The 13,431-nt window shown below is 39.3% G+C and overlaps 1 protein-coding gene across 5 annotated transcripts in view; it reads left to right on the top strand.

The window, feature by feature from the left end:
• Window positions 1-13,431, top strand: part of HDAC9 (histone deacetylase 9) — a 542,743-nt gene that overhangs the window by 198,036 nt on the left and 331,276 nt on the right. For 4 of the 5 annotated variants that reach the window (XM_074945808.1, XM_074945812.1, XM_074945811.1 and 1 more), the window contains exon 2: window positions 1,500-1,562. In XM_074945808.1, coding sequence (XP_074801909.1) covers window positions 1,500-1,562 — 63 coding nt within the window. Of the gene's footprint in view, window positions 1-960; window positions 1,042-1,499; window positions 1,563-13,431 lie in introns of those variants that run through there. The other variant, XM_074945807.1, reaches the window with a different exon arrangement.

Here is a 13,431-nt window from a genome sequence, read left to right as displayed (position 1 = left end):
CATTGCATCACACAGTAGCTTGCAAGATGCACAGCAACACGTAGTTTTAACGTTTCTATGAAAGTCTAAAAGCTGCTATTTTGAGTCCACGTTTCCTTTTAAACTCAGATAACTGCAGTAAAAATTGTTTAGAGCTGAAGCTGTGAGAGAGGCAGACTAGTGCAGCTCTTGTCCAAAGACTAATAAATCACTGGAATAGCGCATCTCTAATATGCGGTACTGCAGTTGAAAACAGACATTAGGACTATATCAATCATCCTAAAAATGAACAAACTGCTTATAATGAAAGTGAAAAAATGGATCCCTCATTAACATGCCTCCCACCCACCGCAGTCTGATTGGTTTCAGAAGCCACTGCTTCTGAGTGTACTGTACGACCTGAAACTAAAAGACAGCAGCAAGATTCTAGTGCTACAGCCAAGTGCAGCGTAGCCAGAGAAACAGGCAACAAAAATAGAATGCCTGGATTGCTGTGCGTGGGTGAGGCAGAAACCACATTATGAGCAAAAGCTTCCAGTATTATTTTAGAACCAATCCAGAGCCCTTCTCATTTTGTTCTCTTTTCACAAAATACCCATGGGGAGGATCAGAGGAGAAAGAAAGAAATCAAAGACATCTAGAATTTTAATTTATAGTTCCCGTCTTGTTTTCTTGCTTGAAAAGCTGCTCAGAAACATACATTTGTGCACAAATAAGTTTGACAGTGGGAAAGGGTTAATTACTTTTGAGGATTGGCAAGAGAATTGCAGTTTGAAAGACAGAGACTGGACAGCTGTGTTTGCTGTGGTATTTTTAAGTGCATTAATGCAGGCTCCAATCACTGGGCCATGCTTGACCTATTTTTGGCTCAGGCTGGCCATTGTTCTATTTCTGTTGCCTGTGGGCCACACTGTTGTTGATTCATATGCAAATGAGTTATCACTAGCTTCAGCCAACTTTGCAGAGACACAGAGAAAGGGAGATAGAGAGAGAGAGGAGAGACGGAGAAGAGAGAGAGAAAGGAGGAGGGCACAGAGACAGAAACACTTGTCAAGGCTGAGGGTAATTGAAACTAAGCCCTTAGGGGCTGAAGTCCCTGGAAACGGTGTTTATTTGGTTTTATTTTTTAAAGTGGCTTTATTCTCCCCACCACCACCCCACAAGAAAGCCTGAAGCACAAATACATTTCTTCATCCACCTGCTGTTGGCTTCCAGAACACAACTATTCCAACTCAGAGGTGCATAGTCCACTGAGTCCTCCTTATTATTTTGCAGCAGACTGGGGCAGAGTAAAAATGGATTGTTCTTTTGTTTTTTAAATAGATATTTATTCAAATGCTTAAATATTGTTAATTACCAAAGTCTATTATTTCTCCCACCCCCCTGTGAAGGAGGTAGAATTAGAGAGGGTAGCTCCTGACGCCCCTGTATACAGTGATGAATCTTTCATGTAGCTGAAGTACAGACTGATTGGAATATGCTGCAGACAATTTACGAGAGCGAATCGTGTTTTTCCTCAGATGGAGTTTCTGGACGTGAACAGCTCTTTGCTCAGCAAAGAATGCACAGTATGATCAGCTCAGGTAAGAGGCAGTTCAATAACTAAGGCTTCTCTGTCTGGAGGGTGACTTTCTCAGGAAATACAAACTGTCACAGTAAAGCACTTCTGCTTTAAGGAGTTGGTTCTATTTCAAGTTCTTTTATTCTGCTTTTTATTAAATGATTATCTCTACAACAATATTATGTGAACACTTGCTGCTGCTGTTGTGGTTTTCTTTTAAGCCTGCTGCTTCCAAGCAGAAAGAAAACTAGCAAGTAAAATGCAGTGCGGGGTTTTTTTCTCTCTTTTTCTGTGATGGCAAAATGGGGCTTGCAATGATTGCAGGCTCAGTCAGAATGAGACTCCATCAAACAAGACCGTATCAGCAGGCTGCAATTCATATAACTCATATTAGTCAGTTTTGTTCATATATCATTTTGTAAGCAGGAATAGGTCAATTTGTAAGTTTCTTTTTCTCAATTTACAGACAGAGTTTTCTGTAAAAGTCCTTTTCTGTTTTCATAATGCTGTCATTTTTGGTTATTCTAAAGTAAATATGTGTCTTTCTTACATAGGGCTCCCGTAACTTTAAACATATTACTTTACTTTAAACCTGTTTGTACCTTTAAACATATTTGGGAACCTTGGCAGTGCCAGTCAGATGTGATGACTCACTGAAAATGTAAGTTGGATGTGTTTTTAAAGCAGGTGTTTTAAAGCTGCAGTTACAGAATAACAGATATTATCTCACAGTTTTGAAGACCTTGTATTTTCTAGTTTCTGCAGTATCTGTGTTTTAGACCTTGCAAATGATGCACTGAAACTGAATTAAGTTGCAAGAGTTTAACAAGATAACTTAGTAAAAGAACCCAGAGTGCAAGTCAAATTTGGTCTCTCTCTGGTTAACACTGTGAGGTTCTGGCTTTGGTTTTACAGAGCTTAACTTCATTATGTTTGGGGACACAATGTTATCTGCTTTATGCACTTTCAACTCCTTGTTTCTGGTTCTCCTTTATTACAGTAGTTTGTAAAGTTGGCTTTGCATAAGACCTGCATGTGAAATTTGCTGTGAATTGCTCACATAGACTTCAATCTTAGTTAACCCCCCTGAAACAGTCACAAAACTTGGCAGTGCTTCCCACTTTCCGAAGTGTGAGCATGTCTGAAAAAACCCTTTTGCTGCTTCGCAACATGCCTGTTCTAATGGTCATATCCTTGGTCCACCTGTTGAACCTTCTATGATTAGTATATATATTTGATATCTACTTCCTTTCCTGTTTTGTGGACAGGGATAAGCTGAGAGTTGTATTTGTTTCATACTGGGGTGGAACTGAGAAGCAGAATATTGGTTTCAGATATTAAAATAAATTGTAATGTTGTGAGAGTTTGTCAACTGGGAATGCCTGCCTTTTCATCCAAGATATATACATGTCTTAACAGCACAGTAAATAATTTCCGTTGCAGAAAACCCAGGCCACCTAGGAATAATTATACATTGAGAGAAGTGATGAAAGACTGAAGAACTGCTTAAATGCAATCTCAAGCCTGGAGATAATGGAATGGGAGAGGGAACTTTTGACCAGTACTGCTTAGTATTGTCCGTTTTCTCTGTTGTAAAGCTTTTTTCCCCTCCCATTGTGACTCAGTTTTTGGTCTCCTCTTCAAGAATTTCCAAAGCTGTTTCTTTGTGTTTTGGGAATAGGTTTTGTGCCACTCGTGCCAGGTTCCTTGTTTAAAAAAAAATCTGGGGGTAAATTTGTTCATAAGTGTAAAGGTTTAAGCCACGGCTCAGACTGAGGCTAGGCTCCGAAATTTCTGTCAAGCTTTCTCACAACTCTGCCAAGCCACCTAAGCATAGACCTGTTGTTATAATCACTGGCCTACTGTGCACAGATTAATAGTTGTATGGTGGTTTTGTAATAGGCACCGACGTAACCCAGAGATCAGACTAGGACCACTCTTTTCGTTTTCATTTGCAAAAAAGCCAATTTTGAACACAGTTTTACAGAGGTGGAAAGTTAGTGCATAGCCCATCGTGCTGCCTTGAACTACCAGTCAGTGCCATTTGAATAACAGCAGTTATCTGATTTGGAACCCAAGAAAAACTGGTACTTTTCTGTGAGATTATAGCTCTATTTTCCTTCCTTGGAGACAAGAATGTCAGATAACATCTGACTTTTATCTGGTATTGTTAGATCCATGTAACATATAAAACTTCTTCTAAATCAATAGATAATGTTTTAATGGCTTCCTTTCTTAATTGGGAGACAAAAGACTGTTTTCCAGTTGAAGGCTTTAAACAGTTTAAAAGTTACTTTGTTTAAAACAAAAAACATTTTTCAGTATTTATGCTGACCTTTAAAATACACAAATAAAATACAACTAGTTGACATTTTACATAGTCTGCAGTTTAATCCATCACATGTGTGACTAGAGGGTCCAGTGTTATATGTTGACTGATGTTTTACAGAACTTATGAAAAATGTCACATCAATCGATGAAATCTAATAAAACACTAAGGATCCATATATTTCTGAACTGGAAAGGCGCCTCCCATTTGTTCTATAATATTTTATCACACTGTTATGCAACAAATAATAAATGAGATGCTGCTGTACCTTAATGTGATTTAAAATGAAAACACCCTTACCCCCCACATTTCTGAAATTTGTGAAAGACGTCTGTGTCAGCAGAACCTGCTCTACTGCTTATAGGAGAGAGGAGTTGCTCCTCTAAGGCTGCTAGAGTGCTATATGGCTGTGTTAGACAGGGTGGCTAAATTGTCAGCTAATTGTAGTGGTTTTTTGTGTGTGTACACTAATAGCTTAGTGGTCTGTTTTCTCATGTAGACATGTGTAACTTCCATTCCTATTAATGCGCTATGCATATTTATCATAAGAGACTAGACCTCTAAATATTTACACTGTGCACCCTTAATCCTTCAGAAATCTAGGAATTAGCACAAATTTAGCACTCAGTTAATGGATTTTTAGATTTGCAAATCTCTAGATTCACTGTGCATGCATTCCTCAGCTCTATTTTTAAGATAGATGGAGTCAACCCCAAAGAAGACACTTCCAATGGGCATCTGATATGTATTCGCAAACCAAACTGTCTGAGGAATTTCTAAGAATACCAGGCATATGAAATACTCCTGTCATGTGAAACAGCACTTCTGGTATTCCCTTAATTACTGCTTTGCCTGCCTGCCTCCATCTCAGCTTGTAAATCACATTATGAATGGGATGATCTGGATAAGTACCAATCAAAGTATAATCATGAATGGGACAATCCAGATAGGCACCAAATCAAGAAGCTATATAATTACAAACACCTACACCCTATGTCAGATAATAAGAATATCAGCGATCTTGAAAAAGACTGTACTATATGTTAATGTATGGTACTATTTGCTCTGAAATGCACTACCACGTACTCGGCAGGTTTCTTCAACAAGACAATACTGATTAAAATTATGGTATCAAATATGTATTTTAGACATAAGAAAGTGAACTTCTCTCTTTCTCTCTCTCTCTTTCTCTCTAAGGAAAAAATACTTTGTCTTGTTAATTTCCCCACTGAAAATGGGGAAAGTGTGTTGGGTCAAACTGATCTCTAGTGAAAGGCCAGTAAGCTTAACAGAGCAAGGCAAATAATTTGCCCAGAACAATAATAATTGATGTTTAATACTACTAAGCTTTTTTAGAGCAGGGCAAAAAATTTGCACTGAACAATAATAATTGGATTAAATGGAGCTTAACCAGTGATGAATTTGGCCTTTGTGTAGAGGGGAGAAGTAGATTTACCATGCTGTGAGAACTGAGGATACATGGCTTTGAGAAGTAAACCCAAGATCATGAATCCTTTTATTCATTAAATATTCCTTGCCATTTTTTAAGAAGGGTAGGGATGTTGGTCCTGCTTTCCTGGCCATATTCCAACATGGATTCCTGCATTCTTCCTCCTTGCACTCTACCTGCATTTTTATTTGGATAAAGAATTCTTCTCTTCTGATCCTATACTGTTGTGTTGTGCTTACAAGCCTGGTCAAAGCTCAAGAAAGAGCTTGAGTTCTAAGCCTAAATGTGCCGTTGACTTGCTGGCCCTGGGCAAGTTACATAACTTGGTACATCTCAGTTTTTCCCGTAAAATCAGGAAAATAATTCTTACTTATCAGGCTCACAAGGATGTTCCCCGTGAAGTAAAATAATTCAGAATGACGTATATGATTAACGCAGCCTCTCTATCTGCTTCCAAAATATCTGCAATTTCCTGAAATCTAGTCAGTGCATGTATTTTCAAATATTTTACTCTGTGGTTTGATCAAGAAATTCAAGTTGCATTGCTTAGAGGTGAGTGGAATAAATCATGTTTGTTGTTTCTGTTCTGTGGTTAGATAAGTATGTGAATGGTCGACTGCAAATACTAGCATGTGTGACTTTGAAATCCACTTCCCAAGGCCAAGAAAACTCAGTTGCTCAAATGTTCTTGCATAGTGAATGCAAAATGATCATAAGGATGGCTGAATCCAATTCATTTGAAGATTTGCTCTAATACAATGGTTCTCAACCAGAGGTCTGGGGCTCCCGGGGGGGCTGCAAGCAGGTTTCAGGGGGTCCACCAAGCAGGGCCAACATTACATTCGCTGGGACACAGGGCAGGAACCCGAAGCCCCACCACATGGGGCTGAAGCCTGGGGCTCTGAGCCCTGCCATCTGGGGCTGAAGCTTGAGAAATGTAGCTTTGTGGGGGTCCTGTGGTGTTGGGCCCCAGGCAGTTGCACTGCTTGCTATCCCCTAACACTGGCCCTGGCTTTTATATGCAGAGAAACAGTTGTTGTGGCACAGGTGGGCCGGGGAGTTTTTATAGCATGTTGGGGGTGGGGGGCGGAGGCTCAGAAAGGAAAAGGTTGAGAACCCCATCTCTAATATTCATGGAAAACTTGAATTATTTGTCCATTTCAGTTAGATACCATATAGCATTTTACATTGGTAAGGGGCTGTATGGATCTCGTGATCTTGAGGCAATGGCACTGTGGCTGTTAAAACACTACTGTGACAGAGAACGCTTGATGTTTCCCTGAACTTGTGCTTTTTGGCTCTCTCTAGAGCTCTGGAAAGAGGATAAGCAGAAAAGCTGAGCATTAAGCATGTTCCAAGAAACAGAGAATATTTTGCTGCTGTAGATATGAAACCCAGAAACTCGCTCAGAACAGGGCCAATCTAGCAGGTGATTTCTGTCCCACAGACTCAAAGGGAGAAAATAGGATCTATTCAGTGTTACGGCTGTTTAAATTCTGAGGCTTGCCATCACCTTTAATGGAATTAGAAGAGCCAAAGTACTATGGATACTGCAGTCCTCATGCAGTGAAAACTCCATTGACTTCAGTGGAAGTTTTGCTTGCTCTAGGGCTGCAAGACTGGACATTGATACTACAATGAGCTGTGTGAACAGCCAAGGGGAACAGAAAGCACCTGCTAGATTGGCCCTGTTCTGAGCGACACTGCTTTTGGACTTTACCTTTCCTAAAAGAGGGCATGGAATTGGCCAATTCTCATTTCATCATGTGTCTTGTGATATTTGATATTTTTCTTAAAGCCTTAGCTCCTGGATACCTGAGATTATGTGAAAATCTCAACTTTCCTTAAATTTCTAGTTCTCACGGTTATGGAGAAAAGTGTGAAAATACAAACGCTTAAAGGCACAACCCCCCACCCCCCCGCCCAATTCAGATAAAAACAATCCAATATGTAATATTTTTAAAAAACTTTTAAGCCAGTCTCTTGACTTCTGAATGCTTGGCATTGAAAGTACTGCAGCTGCTCCTTGACTGAATTGCAGGTACTCTCTGATACCAGCAACAACTCTGTAGCGTACAGTGCATGATAACTTTCAATAGAGGAGGACTTAAACTCTTTCTGGTTTTTTCGTTATATTATTTTAGCCACATGTATTCAAATCTTCAGCTCTACTCCATAGATTGCTATGTATTGCACTTAAAAGCAGATAGTATGAACCAAATTCTGTCATAATTTATACCTGTGTATGAACCCATTGATTTCATGCACTGAGTGCAAGGAGAGAATTCACCCCATTTAATATACAATTTGCATTGTCATAGCTTTAATCAAACTTCCATTTCTGCATTAACCATTCTTTCCCTTTCTCTTGCACAGTGTTTGTGGAGAAAGCAAAAGCTGTGAGAAGGCAGAATGACTGACCATGTAGTATACAAACATTAATACACATCTGCGTGTGTGCGTGTGTATTTGCCATGTGAGGTTTCAGATGGCATTACATGGTAACCCAGTATAAACTAATACAGTTTCTTTTGATTAAAAACACAAAATAACCCAAAAGCATTCTGAGGAAAGAAGATGACAGATTATTGTTAAATCTATGAAAATCTAACATGCCCTATATTGTGGATCTCTTCAGCAGGCTGACTCCAATGGGTCAGTTATTCTTAGCCTAGTTATTTTCATCTTGTGGCATTACAGGTCTAAGATTAGCCTGCTAGGCGTTATCATTCCATCTGAGTTACCTCCTAATATAACTCTACACCGGAATGATTATTTATAGACAGAGCATTCTGTCATTTTTGGGTTATTTCTAGTAGTTTAAATAAAGAAGAGCAACATTCAAGAAAAACCACAGATTCCTTCCTGCTGCCAAAACAACATGATAACAGCCTGCTAAGGGGCGATGATATCGTTTAAAATGTGTGCTTGTAGCAGATGCAACATCCCTTTTATCTCTACTACTTCAACTAAAAAGAGATGCCTTAGGATAGCGCTCTCTTCTCCACAGGCAGAGAAAGTGGTCCAAATTAACACACCATGTCACAGGGATCACAAGATTTCGGTTGACAAAGACAACAAGGGTCATTCAGGTTCTATTTTTAGGGGCAAGCACTGTCAAGCTCGGTGTTCAGTGTGAACATGTCACACATATACAGCTCCTCCAGCTTCAACCCTTCTAGTGAAAACTCATTAACCACAATAGAAACGTCTTCAATTCATCTACATGCCAATGTGCATTGTAATTCTCTATGCAAAGACACAATCAGCAACTCCAGTTCTTTGACACATTTTAGCAAACCCCTTCCGACTGCCCCTAAAACATGCATGCTTACCTGTACAGCTTCAAATCCTACATAGAGAGCTATAGGTCATAACTATGATGGGCTAAATTCTCCCCTTGCTTACACCCATAGAACCCTACTGAAGTTAGTGTGGTTGCACAGGTGAAATGAAGGGCAGTAGTAGGCTCAGTGTAGCTTTTGTAGGCAATGTAAGAAGAAAGAATGAAGATAATGTGACAGATCTATAGGTACGTGTTGCTCAGGGAGCTGGTGAAATATACTGCAGTAATATCATAACAGTCTAACAAACTTTCCCCCAAATTAAACAGCTTATTGTGACCTCTGTGCACATTCCTGACTAAACAAAATGTCCCTGGGTTATATCCACTTTGGAATGCAAGTGTTTAAAAATACTTGAAAAAATGGCAGCATCCATGATATGGTGTTGCAGTGCTGCATTAATGCTTAATTCATATAATATATGATAAGCAATAGTTTGTTTTTGTCAGATATGCAGTTTTGTACACTACTTTAAGGCTACTTTGGCATTATCATCTGAACATAGCTGATACATCTGCTTTAGTTGTTTTTGTCTCCTGATTATAAACCACTTACTGCTTCGGGAAGCATATAAACATGACAAGAGCTTCAAGAATTCAGGCCCTTTGTTGATGAGGGTGCTTGAAATGCAGGATGGTTCATTCTAATGATAGCACATTCCTTCTGGTATTGAGACTGAGTATAATCAAAATGAGACAAGACCAAGCACAAAATGAATTCTTTCAAAATGCCAATTTTCAAAATCATGTTTTTACAATCAAAGGTTATTGTTCTCTCCCAGGGTGCATGCAGCTGGAGGTATGCATACCCCAGGGAGGAATGATAGCTATTCAATTTATGTGCAGCCTGGAATGGAATAATGAGAAAGCTTAATGTTAATTTAATAATTTCCCCCATTTGTTCTGTTCTTAATCCAAGTTTCCTTTTTCTTTCTTTGTGCCCGAGGCCATCGCCCTGTTGGTGTTGAGCAGTAACAATACTGCAGGGATGAGGGAATATAGCCTCTAAATGCCAAATGTTATGCAGTAACTGTGTTTGGTTTGTGCTTCTTCTGCATGCAACCACAGTAAATATGTTAGCAATTGACTTTATTACTTAGTCCTTCATAACTCTACTGTCTACTGGGAATATTTTTTTAGTCCTCTTAATCCACCTGTGTGATCCTTAGTTCATCAGTCATTTTGAAAGGCATGGCTTTTTCCTTGAACTGGATCAACATTATATTTTCATGGGTCTAAAAGAATCTAAACAACCAATCCCAATCTTCTAGACTGTTGTTTTTGACAGTCAAATTTGAATCGGTTAGAAATGACCTTGAAACTGTTTAAAATGCATGCGGAAAATGTATGAATTACAACAACAACAAAAAAGATGAAATACATTTAAACACAGGCTTTTGGGGAGTTTATTCTGAGATGAATAATTTAATGTCAGAGAGATTTAATATCTTGACGCACAAGAAAAAATGTATGAGGTAGAAAGAAAAGATTGCCAGTATATGTCTTTATTAATAAAAGTAGCAAGACAGGTGTATAGTATATTTTCCTTAAGGGTTTATGCCATTATTTCTTGTCATTGTTTCTTTAAGACATTTTCCATCCAATGACTTTTTTCAGAGAAAGGACAACAATGTACATTTTTAAAGATTGAGAATAGTTTCCATTGAAATAATTTCAGCCTCAGTAATAATATTTAGCTCTCATGTATATTTCTTCAGGTAGTATGATAGATTAAGACCCCAGATGGAAAGTGGTTGGAAAAGGATGAGAGAGGTTAAGAAACATAGTACTGAGAGCAAAAAGGTTAACATTGTAGGTGCACCTCCAGAAAATGTTAAATGTTGCTGCCAGGGAGATTGGTGAAAGAACTGAAAATGAAAGGGAATTGCATAGGAAGTGGAAAAGGGAGATTGAAATACACATTAGCCAGCTAGGAAAGTGAACCTAAAATAAGGAAGGGGAAAACTATTCTGAAATAGCCACGTTTAACTGAAAGAATAGAGGATCTATACAAAAAAAGGAAAATAATGAAGAACACACGGAAAAAATGAGAACATTATGAAATAAGCAAAAGTTGTAAGGGCCAAATTCAGACACACGTTGATTTTCTCCCAAACAGTTGTACATTAAGGCTGCAAAAGCAATTAGTTCTGAGCCAATATTCAGGCATCCCTCTCCCCACCACATATAGTGTTTTGGCAGAACAACACCGGCTTATCTACATGAACAGTTAGTGCGCAGCAAGCTGGGATGTAAATCTACTTCGCGTAAGTATGTGGACACTAACTGTCCGTGTGGTCCCTACTACCATGCACTAAAAGTTCCGTAATGTGGTTTGATCTACTCTGTTTTGAAACAAGAGTAGATGACTTATACCCCAGCTTACCATGAACCTATTTGTTCATCTAGACAAGCCCTTAGTTACCCGTCTAGTGTGGGGTGCATAGGACTATGGGCAAGTTACATGTGTCACAATGTGTGGGATACATCCCTAGGCTCCTTCTTGGAATGCACCTTGGCATTCATAGAGCACTTACAGAGCAGATTCTGCATAGGTTCGTGGGGACATAGAATTAGACCAGAACACTTCCACTCATTTCTCCTCCCCTTCATCTTTTTGGCCAATTAGAATTTTGCACCCATTTGCTATTTTTATGCTGATTTCAATACATAAAGGCTAATACTGAGGCAATCGGAAAACTTTATGCAGGAAGCAAGGAAATTGCAAGTGACAACAGTAGAAAAGCCATGAGCAAAGTGGAAACGGAGACAAGGAAAGCTACTGTAACTAAGATTAATAGAGTGACACTGCAGATGACAGGTTTCAGAGTAGCAGCCGTGTTAGTCTGTATTCGCAAAAAGAAAAGGAGTACTTGTGGCACCTTAGAGACTAACAAATTTATTTGAGCATAAGCTTTCGTGAGCTACAGCTCACTTCATCGGATGCATTCAGTGGAATTCACTGGATGCATCCGATGAAGTGAGCTGTAGCTCACGAAAGCTTATGCTCAAATAAATTTGTTAGTCTCTAAGGTGCCACAAGTACTCCTTTTCTTCTTACTGCAGATGAATAAATGGTAGTAATACTGACCTTACAAAGGTTCATGGAAATGCAAGAGACTCTGGGGGGTACATCTACACCACAGTAGTCAGGGGTGTGGTTTGCACCTTGTATTGATGTACCCATGCTCACTTTAATCTAGCTAGCTCTCTAAAAATAGAAGTGAGGACATAGCAGCATGCACTTCATTGTGGGCTGCACAATTGGTTATGTACCCTGGGAGGTAAGGCAGGCTTGTGCAGACTGTGCTGCCACATCGTGACTGCTCTTTTTATTGAGCTAACTAGATTAAAGTTATTATGGGTACATCTACATGGGCTGCAAATCACATCCTTGGTTCAGTGCAGATGTAGCCTAAGGCTCAAGGGTTAGGTGAGCTCAAACAAGCTTGCTAAGGCTTGTGAGTGGGGCCAATGATTCTCCTATGGTTATCTGGTAGTTCTCCCATTCTGCAGGCTTCAGTAGGTCAACAGGAAGAGGGGAAGCACCATAAACCTACTGTTCTGTCCCATCACCCTCCACTTGCACATATTCATAGGTCTGCAGCAGTGATGGATTCTCCATTACTGGCAATGTTTAAATCACAATTTGATGTCTTTGATGTCTGTGTAGTTCAAACAGGAATTAATTCAGAAAAGTCCTATGGCCTGTGTTATATGGGAAGTCAGACAAGACATTCACAGTGGTCCCTTCTGACCTTACAGTCTATGACTCTATGAAAGGCTTCCTTCATGAGGATCTCAAGGAGTTTGGCCTAATTTGTTTTCTTCGAGGGGTGGTGGTGGTGCTGATAATTATTTTTATTTGTTTTACCATAGCAACTAGGAACCCCAGTCATGGACCAGGACCCCATTGTGCTTAGGTGCTATACAAACACAGATTAATAAATAATATACTACATTTTATTGCTATGCCAAACTTCAGTAGCAGGAGTTCAGTAAATTTAATATTTATTTCTTTTCTGCTTTCTCCTTTTTTCCCCTTTTTTGCTACAAAGTGATTTATTTAGGGTGCCATAACAATCCTCGGCCAACTCTTTTCAAATTTAGTAGAAAAATTCCACTTCATTCCCCAGTCTAGCTTCCCAATTTGGAAGTCAGGGTTTGGGGTTTTTTTAAATTTTATTTTATTTTATAGGAGAAACAAAATTGATGGCAATATACAGTAGCGACACACTCTACTCAGCTGTGAAACTCCATCATCTGCTGGCTGCATTTATGTCTAAGATTTTGTTTGCTTCAACCGAGAAGGATTTGTATTAAGAAACTCCTTTGTATTCAACTAGGACTTTACAACTTGCTTTCTCTTTGAGGAATGGTCTCTTTGGAAGATCTCACTGAGTCACCTGAACTCTGCTGCCCTTGACCAAGGTTGCTCTTGACTGAGGTCTAGTCTACACTAGAAAATTAAGTTGGCTTAACTATGTCACTCAGGGGTGTGAAAAATCAAAACCCTGGAATAGCATAGTTAAACCGACCTAACCCCCAGTGTAGACAGTGCTAGGTTGATTGAAGAATTCTTCCATCCACCTAGCTACTGCCTCTTAGGTAGGTGGATTATGGAGTTAGTATCTACACTGAAGTGCTACAGTGTCATAGCGCTGTAGCATTTCAAGTGTAGACAAGCCCTGAGTGCCTAGAAAAAGCACCTCTCAAAATTTAATTGGTAATTTGTATATGAAAAGACCAGAGCTTAGTATTTCACACCT

The sequence above is a fragment of the Natator depressus genome, chromosome 2 (genome assembly GCF_965152275.1).
Source record: "Natator depressus isolate rNatDep1 chromosome 2, rNatDep2.hap1, whole genome shotgun sequence".
Classification (NCBI taxonomy): Eukaryota; Metazoa; Chordata; order Testudines; family Cheloniidae; genus Natator; species Natator depressus.
This window is presented reverse-complemented; position numbering and strand designations above follow the sequence as displayed.